Consider the following 13215-nt stretch of genomic DNA (forward strand, 5'->3'; position numbering starts at 1 on the left):
TCTGTATCTGTATGAGTTTTTTCAAGAAGTTAATGGATTTCCACTCCATAAGGCTAAATTCAGTGCCTTGCATAATGACAGGTTTCAGAGTAGCAGCCGTGCTAGTCTGTATCCGCAAAAAGAAAAGGAGTACTTGTGGCATCTTAGAGACTAACAAATTTATTTGAGCATAAGCTTTCATGAGTTACAGCTCACTTCATCGGATGCGTGCAGTGGAAAATACAGTGGGGAGATTTATATACACAGAGAACATGAAACAATGGGTGTTACCATACACAATGTAACAAGAGTGATCAGGTAAGGTGAGCTGCATGTGACACTTCCTCTCCTTTCTTACACGCATTCCTTGTTTTGAAGGTTTTCTTCACAGATGTAACAGCTGCAGACTTGCTTTTTTCTCCATAAAATCAAAGCTGCCCCCGTATAGTCATTTGTCCCACGCCCAGAGGAGCATGCCCCACATGTTGGGAAATGCAGAGCTAGTAGAAATGGCAAAGGAATGAGGAAATCTGGTTTAGCCATTTCCGCTGGGCTTGCACTCCATTTGTCTGGCAGATTTCTTTAGGTGCCGGCAGGATTTTAAAGGTTCTCTACGATCTTTATAAGGTACAAACTGTAACAATTGTTCACTGACACTCAACTCTATAGTACTTCTCAGGGGACTCCAGGAAGGAGGGTCACTTCTTTCCAAAAGAGGCAGGGATTGTGGAAGCTGAGCTTGGCCAGCGGATCTGTAGCCACAAGCTCTGTAAGAGTGACAGAATCTCCTCAGCCTCCAGGGCCTTGGTGCAAAGGCAGCTTAGCCTCCAGCTCAATGAAACTGCCTCACCCCAGAGCTGGCTGCACTAACAGAAGTAAGACGGGGGGAGGATCTCTGAGAGTGGGTTCCTGCATCCATGTCAAGGATCACACAGCTCTTCCATGTGCCATAACTGAAGAAGGCCTGCTCATTGTTGCATGTAAGCACCACTGTGCCGCAGATGGCTACGACCATGCAATCAGATGGACTGAGAGGCAGGGAAGCAGAGGGCAGTGTAACTGACTGAGCAGGTCCCTTCCAGATTCCTGACCAGCCAGCACTGTGGGAAAAGTGACGAAAGACTGTTCTCAGAGTCCATCCAGCTCTGCAGTGAGCCCAGCACACACTGGGACAGGACTTTGGGAGTCTGGTCACTACTGAGCATTTAAGTTGATAGCTGCGTCCCTCAAAAATGAGGACTAGTATTTTGATACAAGGCGCTCCCAACAACCTGGGACAACAGAGAGCTCAAAACGCAGGCACTTGGCATCCCCTGGGGATCCGAGTCCAGATGCCTAGCATTCCTTGGGGATGGGATCTGGGCCTGGCACCCAATGGGATCATTTTTCACTGTTAGAACATTCCCAGCTGCGTTTCCTTGGGCTTCATGCCCACAGGTAGTATGCCCAGAGGCACGTCGCCCACTGATAGCGAAACGTGTGTTGAGGCATCATGCCAGCGATGATTGTGCCGCGAGGCATTTAGCACAGGACTAATCGTGGCGATGGAGACTCGTGGTGAAAGAGTTCTGAGAAGGCAAGAAGCAGCTGTACCGTGTGGGGCTCGCATCAGCTCAGCCAAGCACAATGACCTATTTTAAAGCTTTTCTGCTCAGGTGACAACACAGCGGGAGCTGGGCTGTAACTAAAAGCGTCGGTAATGAACTCACAGCCCAGGCTCAGGGAGGGAGGTGAGGAGAGGCAGCCAGGTGGAAACTCTTAAAACCACAAGACTCAAAGATATTAATAAATAACATTCCTCTCCCCCCAAAAAAGAAAGAGAACTTCAGGCCCAACTGGAAGAGAAGAGCTCAACTCACGTGAGGCCAGCTGCACTGCGCATGCCAGGGGCTCCACACGGGAACATGGCGCCGTGCGCATGGCTCTCCTTGCACAAGGGCGGCTGTGCCATGCACGCTAGCCCTCCCAGGGCTCAAGTGGCTGCAGTGTGCATGCCAACTCACTTGGTAGGGAGACACTACTTCATACACACCGGCCCTCCTAGTATGAGAAGTGCATGGCACAGCCTGCCAGCTGTTCTACCTTACTGCCCATTTCCCACAGGAGAAGCTGCACTGTGTATACAGTCCTTTTTGCATAGAACAGACTCCCCAGTGCAGACCGCTCTCCTCACACAAGGGGGGCTGCAAATACATGCATGGCTCTGCTTACTTGAGGGGTGCTCTGCCAGGCCTATAGACCTCGTGACATGAGAGTGTCTGTGCTGCGTACAAGGTTGCTGCACAATCTTCCTACCCTGGGTGCCTTAGCAGGAGCAGAAGCTGGGCTGTGCACAAGTACATGTCACATGTGATCTGCATTGTGTACATGTCTCCTCCCCCTCCCGAAGGTGTACTGCACACCTGGCTCTCCTTGCACTAGGGAGGCAGTGGCATGCACAGCTCCCTCCTGCATAACTCAGATCTTCCTGGGGATATTGCACATGGTTGGCAGCACTAGGCAAACGTCTCTCCCCATCCCCTCGTTATCAATCTGTAGCTGAACTAAATCCATGGTCTCACCTCTGGTGTAGAAGCTTTTGCACAGCCCCTGCTCAAATTCTCTTGTAATGCAAATCTCCTGCGGCCCCTCAACAGGGGATGCTAACTCCTTGATGAGTGCGGTTGTTTTGGGAGTAGCCAGGAAGCCTCCTGTGTCAATCCAAGGACAGTTTAATGGGTGAAATAGCAAACTGGCTTCCATCACTGAGAGCTGCCTCCTCATGCTTCTGGTTGTGAATTTCCATCTCTCAAGAGGAGCTCCTCTCTGCCTCGCTGCCCATTAGAGAAAGGGAAGGCAACATGTGTCTAACAGTGAGAACAGCAGCACGCCCGCAAGGAGAATGCATCAGAACAAACCCAGCAGTTGCATTCTAACGGTGACCTGCCCTTATTCACCGCAACGTCTCCTACGTTCCTCCTTTGGAAACAAATGAATCAGGACAGCCGCTCTGACCTTCCCAGGATCCTGTGATCCAGAATGCGAGCAATCCAGCCCCAGCAGCGCTGCCAGCTTCATTCATGGCACGGATCACAAGAACTGGCTCATGAACGAACCAGGAATGTATGAAATTCCTGAGACAAAAACAGGGGGAAGGAAGAAAGAGGGCATGAAAGAATGAATGAAGGCAAACAAAAAGACAGCATGAAAGGATGAATGTCAGCAAAAAGAGAGAGAGAGCATGAAAGAATGGATAAAGGAATGAGAACAGCAGCAAGCAAGCATCAAACTAAGAAAGCACAGAAGAAAGAATGGCTGGAGAAAGAGATGAAGGCAAGAATGAGAACATTGCGCAATGTTGTGAATGCTGATGTTTTTTACTGGGTCCCCTTCCCACACAGCTATGTGATTTGTCTGATAGCATGTGTGGAATATGTGATATGCAGACATCCTAAAAACCGCTTAGGAATCAGATCAGCGGTCTAGTGGCCACGCAGGCTGGGACTGTCGCTCAGTCCTCATACTTTGGGCTAGCTCTGTGCAGTCCATGAGGGTGGCAGAGAATGGGTCACATCTGGCTGTCTACTGAGTCTGCTTGGCTGACTGTAGGAGCCGTGGGAATAGGATCCAGTGGGAGATGTGCTGGCCAGAGGGTGGGGTTCTTGCACTGGAAGGTCTTATTGGGTGAACAGGGAATGAAGAAATAGGATGGGATTTTCAAAAGTGCACAAGATGATGGTAAACTCCCCTGTATAGATAAGCCCTTAGGAGCACAGTCCTAGTGACTTTCAAAGGAACTTGTGCTCTTCTGTCATTAGGCACTTTTGACAATACAACCCATAATGTGTTCAAATACCACAGAGTACCCAGCTACCATGTTGATGATTGTAGATTTCATTGGGTGAGATGAAATTAGATGGGGGGGAGCGGGAAGTATTATTCAAGGATAGCAGGGGCTTGGAAGCCCTGATTTGGGGGTAGTGGGGAATAATTTACCAAACTGGCCAAATCTTGTGCTAAAGATCTTTACATCCCTGGATATTTAACACACTTTGTGATCTACACAGTACATTCCTCTTGTCTGTATCCACATTCACTCACTAAGCATGAATTAAAGAGGTCACATTTTTAAAGGACGGTGCAAAAATATTGGTGCAATTATTAACTCTGTTAAATGACAAAAGAAACAGATGGCAGGTCACTTGCCCATCTGCCTGAGCGGCGGCCTTTAATGGCCCAAAGTGTCCTTGGAATCCAACAGGAGTCTCCTGAGTAAAGATACCAATGCTGAGCCAGTAGTTTGTGACCTGGGCCATGCTGCTCAGCACTTGAGTGCACGAGGGAGGCTGGAGACTTTCACAGCTGTTTTAAAGGCTGTCCTATTATTTATTAATCTGGTTTGGTTAATTGAACTGGGCTGTGATAAGAAGAAAGCTTACAGCTCACATTTCCAACATGAGTTTTGAGTTGCTTTTCATATTAAACTACAGCTGAATTAACACAGTAAATCTCATAAATAATTGAAATGACTTTGCAAGAACGGAGGGCGGGATTCTCAGACTCACGTCTGTAATCTGCACGCGCAGCTGTCACCCCCGTGCTCTCAGTTGTGTTCACTGCATGGGTCTATCGCCCATCCGGATATGCTCTGTCAGGGGTACACAGTGCTGCCACCCAAGCACTTGTGATAATGTGGCTACTTGTGCAGCTGAGAGAAGGAGGGAGCGCACCAGTCCTGCTGGCAGCACTGGGCACCGCAGACAGAGCATATCTGGGTAGGGTGACCAGATGTCTCGATTTTATAGGGACAGTTCCTGATTTTGGGGTCTTTTTCTTATATAGGGTCCTATTACCTCCCCACCCCCATCCCGACTTTTCACACTTGCTGTCTGGTCAGCCTGTACTTGGGCAGGCTGTAGACGTTAAACACACCACTCAATGCACAGAGGCTGATACACTAACGTACGAGGACGCTGCTCGGCTGATGGGACTAGACACACTGGCGCTCTGGTGTTGTGTTAATACACTAAGTGTGGATAGGGCAGGGGACTAAGACATCGGAGATGGGTTCTGCCATAGATTCAGTGGGCCAATTCTTCTCTCATTCATGCCAGTGTAACTATTAACTTGAAAGGAAATGCTTCCAATTTACACTGGTGAAGGGGCAATCAGGCCTGAGTGATCTTGGGCAAGTGTGACAGGGTGCACTTGCCCCACACTGGCCAAGAAGGGGTTAAACACACACTCTGGGCAGAGGAAACCCCGCCCCTCACCCTTGCTGGACATACTCCAACTGGAGCAAGACTATAAAAGTGAGCAACTCAGCTCAGTCAGGGCTGACCACTGAGGAGGGAGGATGCACTTTACAGGCTCCAGCCTGGGAGCTGCTGAAGCCCCAGACTGCAGAAGCCAGAGGCACCAAGACCCAAGTGGATACCCAGGTACCCAAGGATGCCCCAAAGAGGTTAGAGTCGCACAGGCCAAGAAACCTGGACATCCCAGAGATGCCCAGACCATGGTATCAGGGACAGGGTAGGAAGTAGCCAAGGGGGACTAGTTGTTGTTGGGGACGTCAGTGTGTTGCGGTTGGATCCCCGCTGACTCAGTGGCAAGAACACTTGCCACTGTCAGGGCACTGGGCTGGGACCCGGTAGAGTAGGAAGGGCTCAGGTTACACTACCCCAGACACCACTCACCCCTGGGTGGCGGCCCACTCCCCTGACCAGCCACTAGGCCACACAGCCCTGCGGAGGACGGCAGCCTTATTTACTCTGGCCATTGGGCCAGATCACCCTGAGGGAGAGGGAAGCCTCAGTGACTCTGGCCACTAGGTCACATGGCCCTGTGAAGAAGGGCAACTGTAGAGACTTTGGCCATTAGGTCTTACTGCCCTGAGGATAAGGGTAGCTGGGTGGACTTCACTGTGGGGCCACAATGCCATTACCCCACCCCAAAGGGGAACGGGGTGCATTTGCCCTGTGATAGCAAGTCACAGAACTTCTGTCCATCTGTAAAATGGACCCAATGGTACTCCTTCACCTTTGTTAAATGCTTTGAGACCTATGGCTGAAAGATTCTTCGGAGGTGCTGTGTGTGGTGAGGATGGTGCTCAGGTACATTAACACTCCAGAATGCACATGCACTCACAGCTCTACTGACATGCGCAGTAATAATGACTTGGCATCTACATCATATTTACACTGGGATGCATGGCACAGGCTCTGTTGGAGGAACCTTTCTCACTGAATGCTAGCACATCATTTGTTTACCCAAGAGACAGAGAAGAACATTGTCAGTGGGGGCTGATGCACAACCTAGGGGTAGCAGGAATTATCCGCCTACTACTATCGCAACAACCCCTCTCTCTGCACTGAAGATGGGCTTGGATTTAAAGAGGCTCTGTCTGGAGATGCAGCCCACACATTGCCTGATGGAGAAAAAGGCAATTACTTTTAATTGTGGCACTCAGCATGAAATGATTTGAGAGACCATGTGCCTCAATTACGGCTGGATCAATACACACACAGTATATGAGACAGAGAGGCAGGATACATGGCCAAGCACCTGTGGCAATAAAATAATCCTGATATATAGCATGGCATTTATGGCAGTGATAAGCCTTGAAATTTGGACCCAAGTTTGGCTTCTGATTTGACATCTCTTCCTTCCCCAAAGTTATGGGGGAAGGGAATTTGGGTTTCCAGTTCAGCTCTGTTCACCACAGGCGCTAACTGTGGAATTTGAGTGTCTCACATTCGGGAGAATGGGGGAGGGGGCGCATTCCAGGTTCAGGCCCACCTCTGATTTATAACAAGATATTTAGTACAAACCTTCTGTCCCGATGGAAAGAAAGATCTAGCTGAGAGCTATGACATGCACTGACGGATATATGGCTAAGGGCCCATGCTGAGTTTCTCTGGAGAGTCAGTGCTGCGTGATCTTGTCTCCCACTGACTTCAGAGACGACCTCACAGGATCAGGCTCCGAGAGAGCAGAAAGTCGCTCCTGTACTCCTGGAGGTGACTGTTGCTGAGGAGCAGGGCTGAGCAGACACACTGGCTCAAACCCTTCCTGCTCTCGCTGCCTTGATTCTCAGGAGAGTTTGGCTCTGACTCTGTCCCTGGCAGTGTTGTTTGTCGTGGTCCAAGAGAGGTGCTGAGCCAGCATGCAAGCAGCGGCTATTCTACTTCTTCTACTGGTGGAGAGGCCTCTACAGGGCGCCCTCCCCTACATGAGTGACCTGAAGGGGAATAGATCCTTCAGAGCTGGGCAGTAAAGGAAGCCCAGGGACGGAGACCAGCACACAGCCTGGGACCCACAGAGAAGCCAGTCTTGGAGGAAAGCCTGCCCTCTCAGACAGGGGCCAGAAGACCAGGTAAGACTCCTCCTGTCCCCATTCCCCATCCCAAAGTCAGGAGGCAGCAGGTGAGCGATGGCCCTGCAGACAGAGGTGAAAGTCAGCCGGTACGCCCCGGTACGGCGTACTGGTAAGAGCCGATGTGCCATACCAGGACCGGCTTTCAGAGAGGGCAATTTAAAGCCCTGGGGTAGCGGCAGCGGGGCTGCGGTGGGGATTTAAAGGGCCGCGGAGCTCCAGCCGCCGCTACTGGCCCGGGGCCCTTTAAATCCCTGCCTGAGCCCTGCTGCCTGAGCCCTGGGGTAGCAGCAGTGGCGGGGTTCTGGCAGGGATTTAAAGGGCCCCAGAGCTCTCGCCCCTGCTACCCTCCCAGGGCCCTTCAAATCCCCGCCAGAACCCTGCTGCCAAAGCCCTGGGGTAGCAGCGGTGGGGCTCTGGAGGGGATTTAAAGGGCCGGGGCAGTAGCGGCGGCTGGAGCCCCAAGACCTTTAAATCCCCACCTGAGCCCTACTGCCTGATCCCTGGGGTAGCAGTGGCCGGGCTGCAACGGGGATTTAAAGGACCCCGGAGCTCTCGCCCCTGCTACCCTCCCAGGGCCCTTCAAATCCCCGCCAGAACCCTGCTGCCAAAGCCCTGGGGTAGCAGCGGTGGGGCTCCGGAGGGGATTTAAAGGGCCGGGGCGGTAGCGGCGGCTGGAGCCCCAAGCCCTTTAAATCCCCACCTGAGCCCTACTGCCTGATCCCTGGGGTAGCAGTGGCCGGGCTGCAAGGGGGATTTAAAGGGCTCCGGAGCTCTCGCCCCCGCTACCCTCCTGGGGCCCTTTAAATCCCTGCCAGAGCCCCGCTGCCAAAGCCCTGGGGTAGCAGCGGTGGGGCTCCGGAGGGGATTTAAAGGGCCGGGGCGGTAGCGGCGGCTGGAGCCCCAAGCCCTTTAAATCCCCACCTGAGCCCTACTGCCTGATCCCTGGGGTAGCAGTGGCCGGGCTGCAAGGGGGATTTAAAGGGCTCCGGAGCTCTCGCCCCCGCTACCCTCCTGGGGCCGGTAGCTGCTACCACAGCGGAGCTCCAGGCCCTTTAAAGCTCTGCTAGAGCCCTGGGGTAGCAGTGGCAGCCAGGAGCCCCCAGGGCTCCTCAGTTATTTAAAGGCCCTGGGTCTCTGCTGCAGTCGCAGCAGCTGGAGCCCTGGGCCCTTTAAATCGCCCCCGGGGCTCCCAGCTGCCTCTGCAGCTAGTAGCTCAGGGGTGATTTAAAGGGCCCCGGGCTCCCAGCCTCCACTACCGCAGCTGGAGCCCTGGCCCTTTAAATCAAGATTTAAAGGGCCTGGGGATTTAAGGCCCTGCCTCTTCTGGTTGAGGCCACGCCCCTGCTCAGGACTCCAGCATACCGGTAAGTCCTCTAACTTACTTTCACCCCTCCCTGTAGACCATGGTGGGGAGAAGGGCAGGACTGGCTGGAAGCAGGTGCTAGGGAAGTACGTATGGGCCTCAAAAAGCCATTAGCAAGCTCCAGCCTGAAATGCAGGGCTGATGGAAGGGGCTCTGACTTGCAGAACCAGGAGAGAATCAGGGCCAGTGAAGCCTAGCAGAACAACCCACCAAGGGCAGCAGCTGAACAGGAGCAGAAGGGGGCTTGAGACAGGCTGAGCAGGCTGGGGAACCCAACAGAAATGGCACTGGAGGCCGCTGTGCGGAGAGCGAACCTCAGCCCATGGAAGCGGATGACATGGCACTGTTGGCCAGCCCTTGGGGATTGCAAAGGTAGTAACAACCCATTACTTAAGTGTCTTCTAGTCCAGGGTCTCCGAGCCCTTCCACCACCCCCACCCGACAGCTTTGACCCCCGTATTTATTATCCCCATTTTACGGTTGGACACAGGTCAGTGACAGAGCCAGGAATGGAACCAGCTCTCCCAACTCCCCAACCTGTCCCATAAGCACAAGACAGTGCCTCTCCTCCCCTTGTTACCCCGATCACCTTCCATAGAGTGCCACAGGATCTTTAACACCCGAGGAAGCCGTGGGGCCTGGTCTCCCTCTTGCTCGCCCCAGTTTTATACGCCTATAAATGCAGTGACTCCGGTGGTTCTGGCTGCTGATTCACACCAGTCTGAACTCTGTCAGGCCGGGGGCTATTACGTTAGTTCTAGCTGGCTGAAGGAGCTCTGGGGAAAGAGATGCTGAAAGGCCAGGACAGCGGCTGCAGGAGCACCAAAGAAAGCAGAGCTGCAGCAGCCCCTCATGATGCAGAAAAGTATGTGTAGGGTGACAGGACAAGGAGAAGGTGGAGCACTCTCACCAGCAGGGGTACAACTAGGGGGAAGGTGGGGAGTGGGAGGGGCAGGTACGCTCACTCAGAGTGGGGGGGCAGGGACACTCCTAGAAGAGGCAGAGGAGGACAGAGACGGAGTGGAGAGCACACTTACTGAAAGGGAGTTAGGAAGGGGGCAGCGCACGCTCACTCAGAAGGGGACGGCAGTTGGGGGGAGAGGGGAGGGGTCTCTGCACTTACTCCAGGACGTCCCTGTTGAATTGTTTCTTGCTGTTGCCCAGGAACTCCCCGATCATCTGGCGGCTGAGGCCCTTGCGCTGGAGCAGGAAATGTGCCACCCCGATGGGCGTGTCCGGGATGAAACCCCGAGAGATCAGGAACTGGATCCCTTTGTCTGGATTTCTGGAAGAGAAGGAAAGGACGGTGAGCCGGACACTCCCTTCGGGGAACCATTGCCTCTGGAAGGAGTCCCCTTGGGGAGTCCTCCCCCACATTCCTCCCATTAATGTGCATGCTAGTGACTGGCCTGGTTGTGGGGCAGGGGCAAGGTCAGCAGCGGATCCATCCAGCCTGCAGGGGGGGAGCCTCACCCGGCCCCTGCCATGTCACAGGTTAAGGGGGTAAAAATGGTTCTGATTACAAGGACAGAAGCATCCATGGTACCTGTCCAGCTGGTGTGTCACTCCGTGGGGCAGCCTTGACTACTCAGACTGGGGCCTCTACAGAGACTGTGAATGCACTGAGAACCTAGTTATGAGGACACAGCCTAAACAGGCCATAACCTTCCCTGCAGCCCCCAGCCCAGAGCAGCTGTGTGTGTTGTGTCAGTAAGTTTGTGTCTCTGTCTGCTTATGGAGCTCTCTGAGAGTTGCACGTGTGTGACTCTGCAAGTGCTTGTGCCTGAGTGTGTGGTGTTTGTGTGCGCCTCTGCATGTGTCTTCGTATGCATGAGCATCTCTGAGATCACGTGTGTTTCTGTGCGCAAATATACACGATGCGTGTGTCACCCATGTGTGTTGGTGTGTGTGTGCCTCTGGGTGTAGGTGTTTCTATGTGGCCCTTTGTGCGTGTGAGCGTGTCTGTGTGAGTATGCATGGCACACAGGGATGTACTGAAGGTTTGCATGTATCTCTTTTGTCCCTACTCCCCTGCCCCTCTGGCAGGCTGTCACCTGTGATGCGCTCTAGCAAACCGCGCTCTGGCTGTCAGATGCACAGGGGAATCAGCGAACGCTGAGATGATTTCCAAATTCCTCCTGGTTCTCCAATCCAGGATGGTTGGTGCTTCCTCGTGAAGGAGGCAAGAATGTCCCATTTCTATCGTTAGCCCACCGGGGAATTTTGCAAAGGCTTAATGAATGAATTTGCACAAGCAGCTTCCTGAGAGAAACAGCACAGTACACAGTAGCACATGAGTGCTTGATTCCTCCGTGACTTCCACTGCTCAGATCTACCGGGTGATTAGGGACTGTGCAAATAACTCATCCGTACCCAGGATGGAACAGCATGCCAGAGAGTGCATTGTCCCTTGTAGGAGTGCCCCATGGGGCATACAAGAGTGCACGTACCAGAAATATACCACGGAATTACATGAACAGAATGAGCTGAAAATTGATGAAGTGATAATCCTAATGGAAAAACAGCAACTCAGCCCATGCAGTATGCACGTGGGAGTTCGGTCAAATACCCCAGCGAAAAACCCAGGCTCACTTACCCTATTAAGCGCTACTTAACACATCATGTACATCAGGCAAAATGCACTTGCCGTGCTACCCCACAAGGCTCGTATGTCACCTCTGAAGAGTCAGTGTAAAGAACACTACCAAACACAAGCATCACAAGGGGTTGTGTGTGTATGTAGAATTCAAATTCAGAAGTGAAAGGGTTTGGAAAGTGCACCCGCAAATGCACCTCTGGGGCATCTCAGCAGATGCCCAAATGCCAGGGGCTGATCTCAGCTACAGGTGCAAATTCAGAGTAATTCCACTGAAGCCAGTGGGTTTACTCTGGATTTACCTCAGTGTACCTGAGAGCTGAATGTGGCCTGCGAATGGAACTGTCATACCGTGGGGATGGATGCACAGGTTGGGGGGTGGGGGGAAGGATGATGCAGGAAAAGTAATAAACAGGAAGATGTAAAATAAAGTACCACCTCCACCCCCTGTCTCCCTTTAATTTACATTTCACCATTTCCACACTCCCTTGGCTGCAACTAGAAGATAATATGATGTACACACTCAAAACTCCCATTAACTAAAAAGGAGCTTTCCCCCTGCTTTTGCCAGGGGCAGAATTTGTTCCCCATAAAATACCAATAGGTGTGATGCACTCTCAACTAGCACAGTGACTGAATGCCACACAACTGAATACTGTGCTCTGTGCCCCTTACCTTCATTTATTTTATCCACGTTATGTATCTTACATCTCCACTTACATCACTTCTGACGTTGGCCCCTGGCATTCTCCTCTGTCCCTGAGAAGCTAAGCATAGCCAGTATGTGTTGTGGGATTCCTACAGTCCTGCTGGCTTTCCCTCCACCTACGCAGCTAGCTGCCCACATGCGAACACAGTTTTTAGAGCAACACTGCATCATAAGGTACTCTCCGGTCCAGGAATTCCACCCCTTCGCTGTGGAGTGTGCCACAGGATAAATGCAATCACTACGTTCCCAGGGGCCAGTTCCAATCCACAATATCACTTGCTGAAAACTCAGATGGGGACTAAAGAGCACAGCGAGATTGCTAATAGACAGTCGAGTCTTTCACTTTTCAGTCAGACTAGTGGTGACCAAACATCAATACTGTTCAATGGCACTCTATGAAATGGGTTTGCTGCGCTCAGTCTAGTTTCTAGTGGGCAGTGTCCACATCACTATAAATACCAATCAAGTGGTCTCTTTGCCGGAAGTCTCAGAAGGGAGGCTATGGACTGCATGGGCTATATGAACTGAACTGCCTTCTCAGCCCCAGAGACAGACACCTTTGGGGCTCACTGGTGTGTCTCTGCAGAAGAAGCTTGTCCTACTGCTGCTCTTTCTGCACAAGTGCTGGGGATAAACAGAAGACTTCACTCTCCCAGACTGACAAGCTGGCACCTTTCCTCTCCCCAGCTAAATATCTTTCCGAAAAAACTGACTCTAACAGGTGACAGGCATGAGACTGGTCACAAGAGGGTGGAAGGCGTGGCCAGGAGAATGTGGTTCTGAATGATGCGTATTTGACATGACTCCAGTCACACAGAGACCAAAAAGATGTGGTGAGTCTGGGTCAGCAAGTGGAAGAAGATCAAAGCAGTCAACAAGCTGCTGATTCATTATGTGTGTATCAGCCAACCTGACTGCAGGAGTCACAGGGAAAAAACATTCACGCCCCTGCGTTACCATCAGCTCAGTGCTCATGTCAGCTACATACACAATTCGAGCCAGATGAAGACAGATTGGTGCAGGCACAGTTGCCAGGCTTGTCTACGAATATTCAAACATTTAGCTTGCAAAAAGCTGAGCACTGAGTCTATCTTCAATAAAACACCCGTTCAGACCCAAACAGGTCTGAGGCCTGTCTCTGTAAAACAACTGGGCAGACCTGAGCCTGTCTCCTGTGTAACCAGATCTGTGTGCCACAAACCCACCTCCGG

General features: G+C 52.1%; 1 protein-coding gene across 5 annotated transcripts in view; it reads right to left on the reverse strand.

Moving 5' to 3' along the window:
• IQSEC3 (IQ motif and Sec7 domain ArfGEF 3) overlaps positions 1-13215 on the reverse strand; it is a 127381-nt gene that overhangs the window by 21084 nt on the left and 93082 nt on the right. For all 5 annotated transcript variants that reach the window (XM_073321028.1, XM_073321064.1, XM_073321055.1 and 2 more), the window contains exon 5: positions 9823-9984. In XM_073321028.1, coding sequence (XP_073177129.1) covers positions 9823-9984 — 162 coding nt within the window. The remainder of the gene's footprint in view (positions 1-9822; positions 9985-13215) is intronic.

The sequence above is a fragment of the Lepidochelys kempii genome, chromosome 1 (genome assembly GCF_965140265.1).
Source record: "Lepidochelys kempii isolate rLepKem1 chromosome 1, rLepKem1.hap2, whole genome shotgun sequence".
NCBI classification, from domain to species: Eukaryota; Metazoa; Chordata; order Testudines; family Cheloniidae; genus Lepidochelys; species Lepidochelys kempii.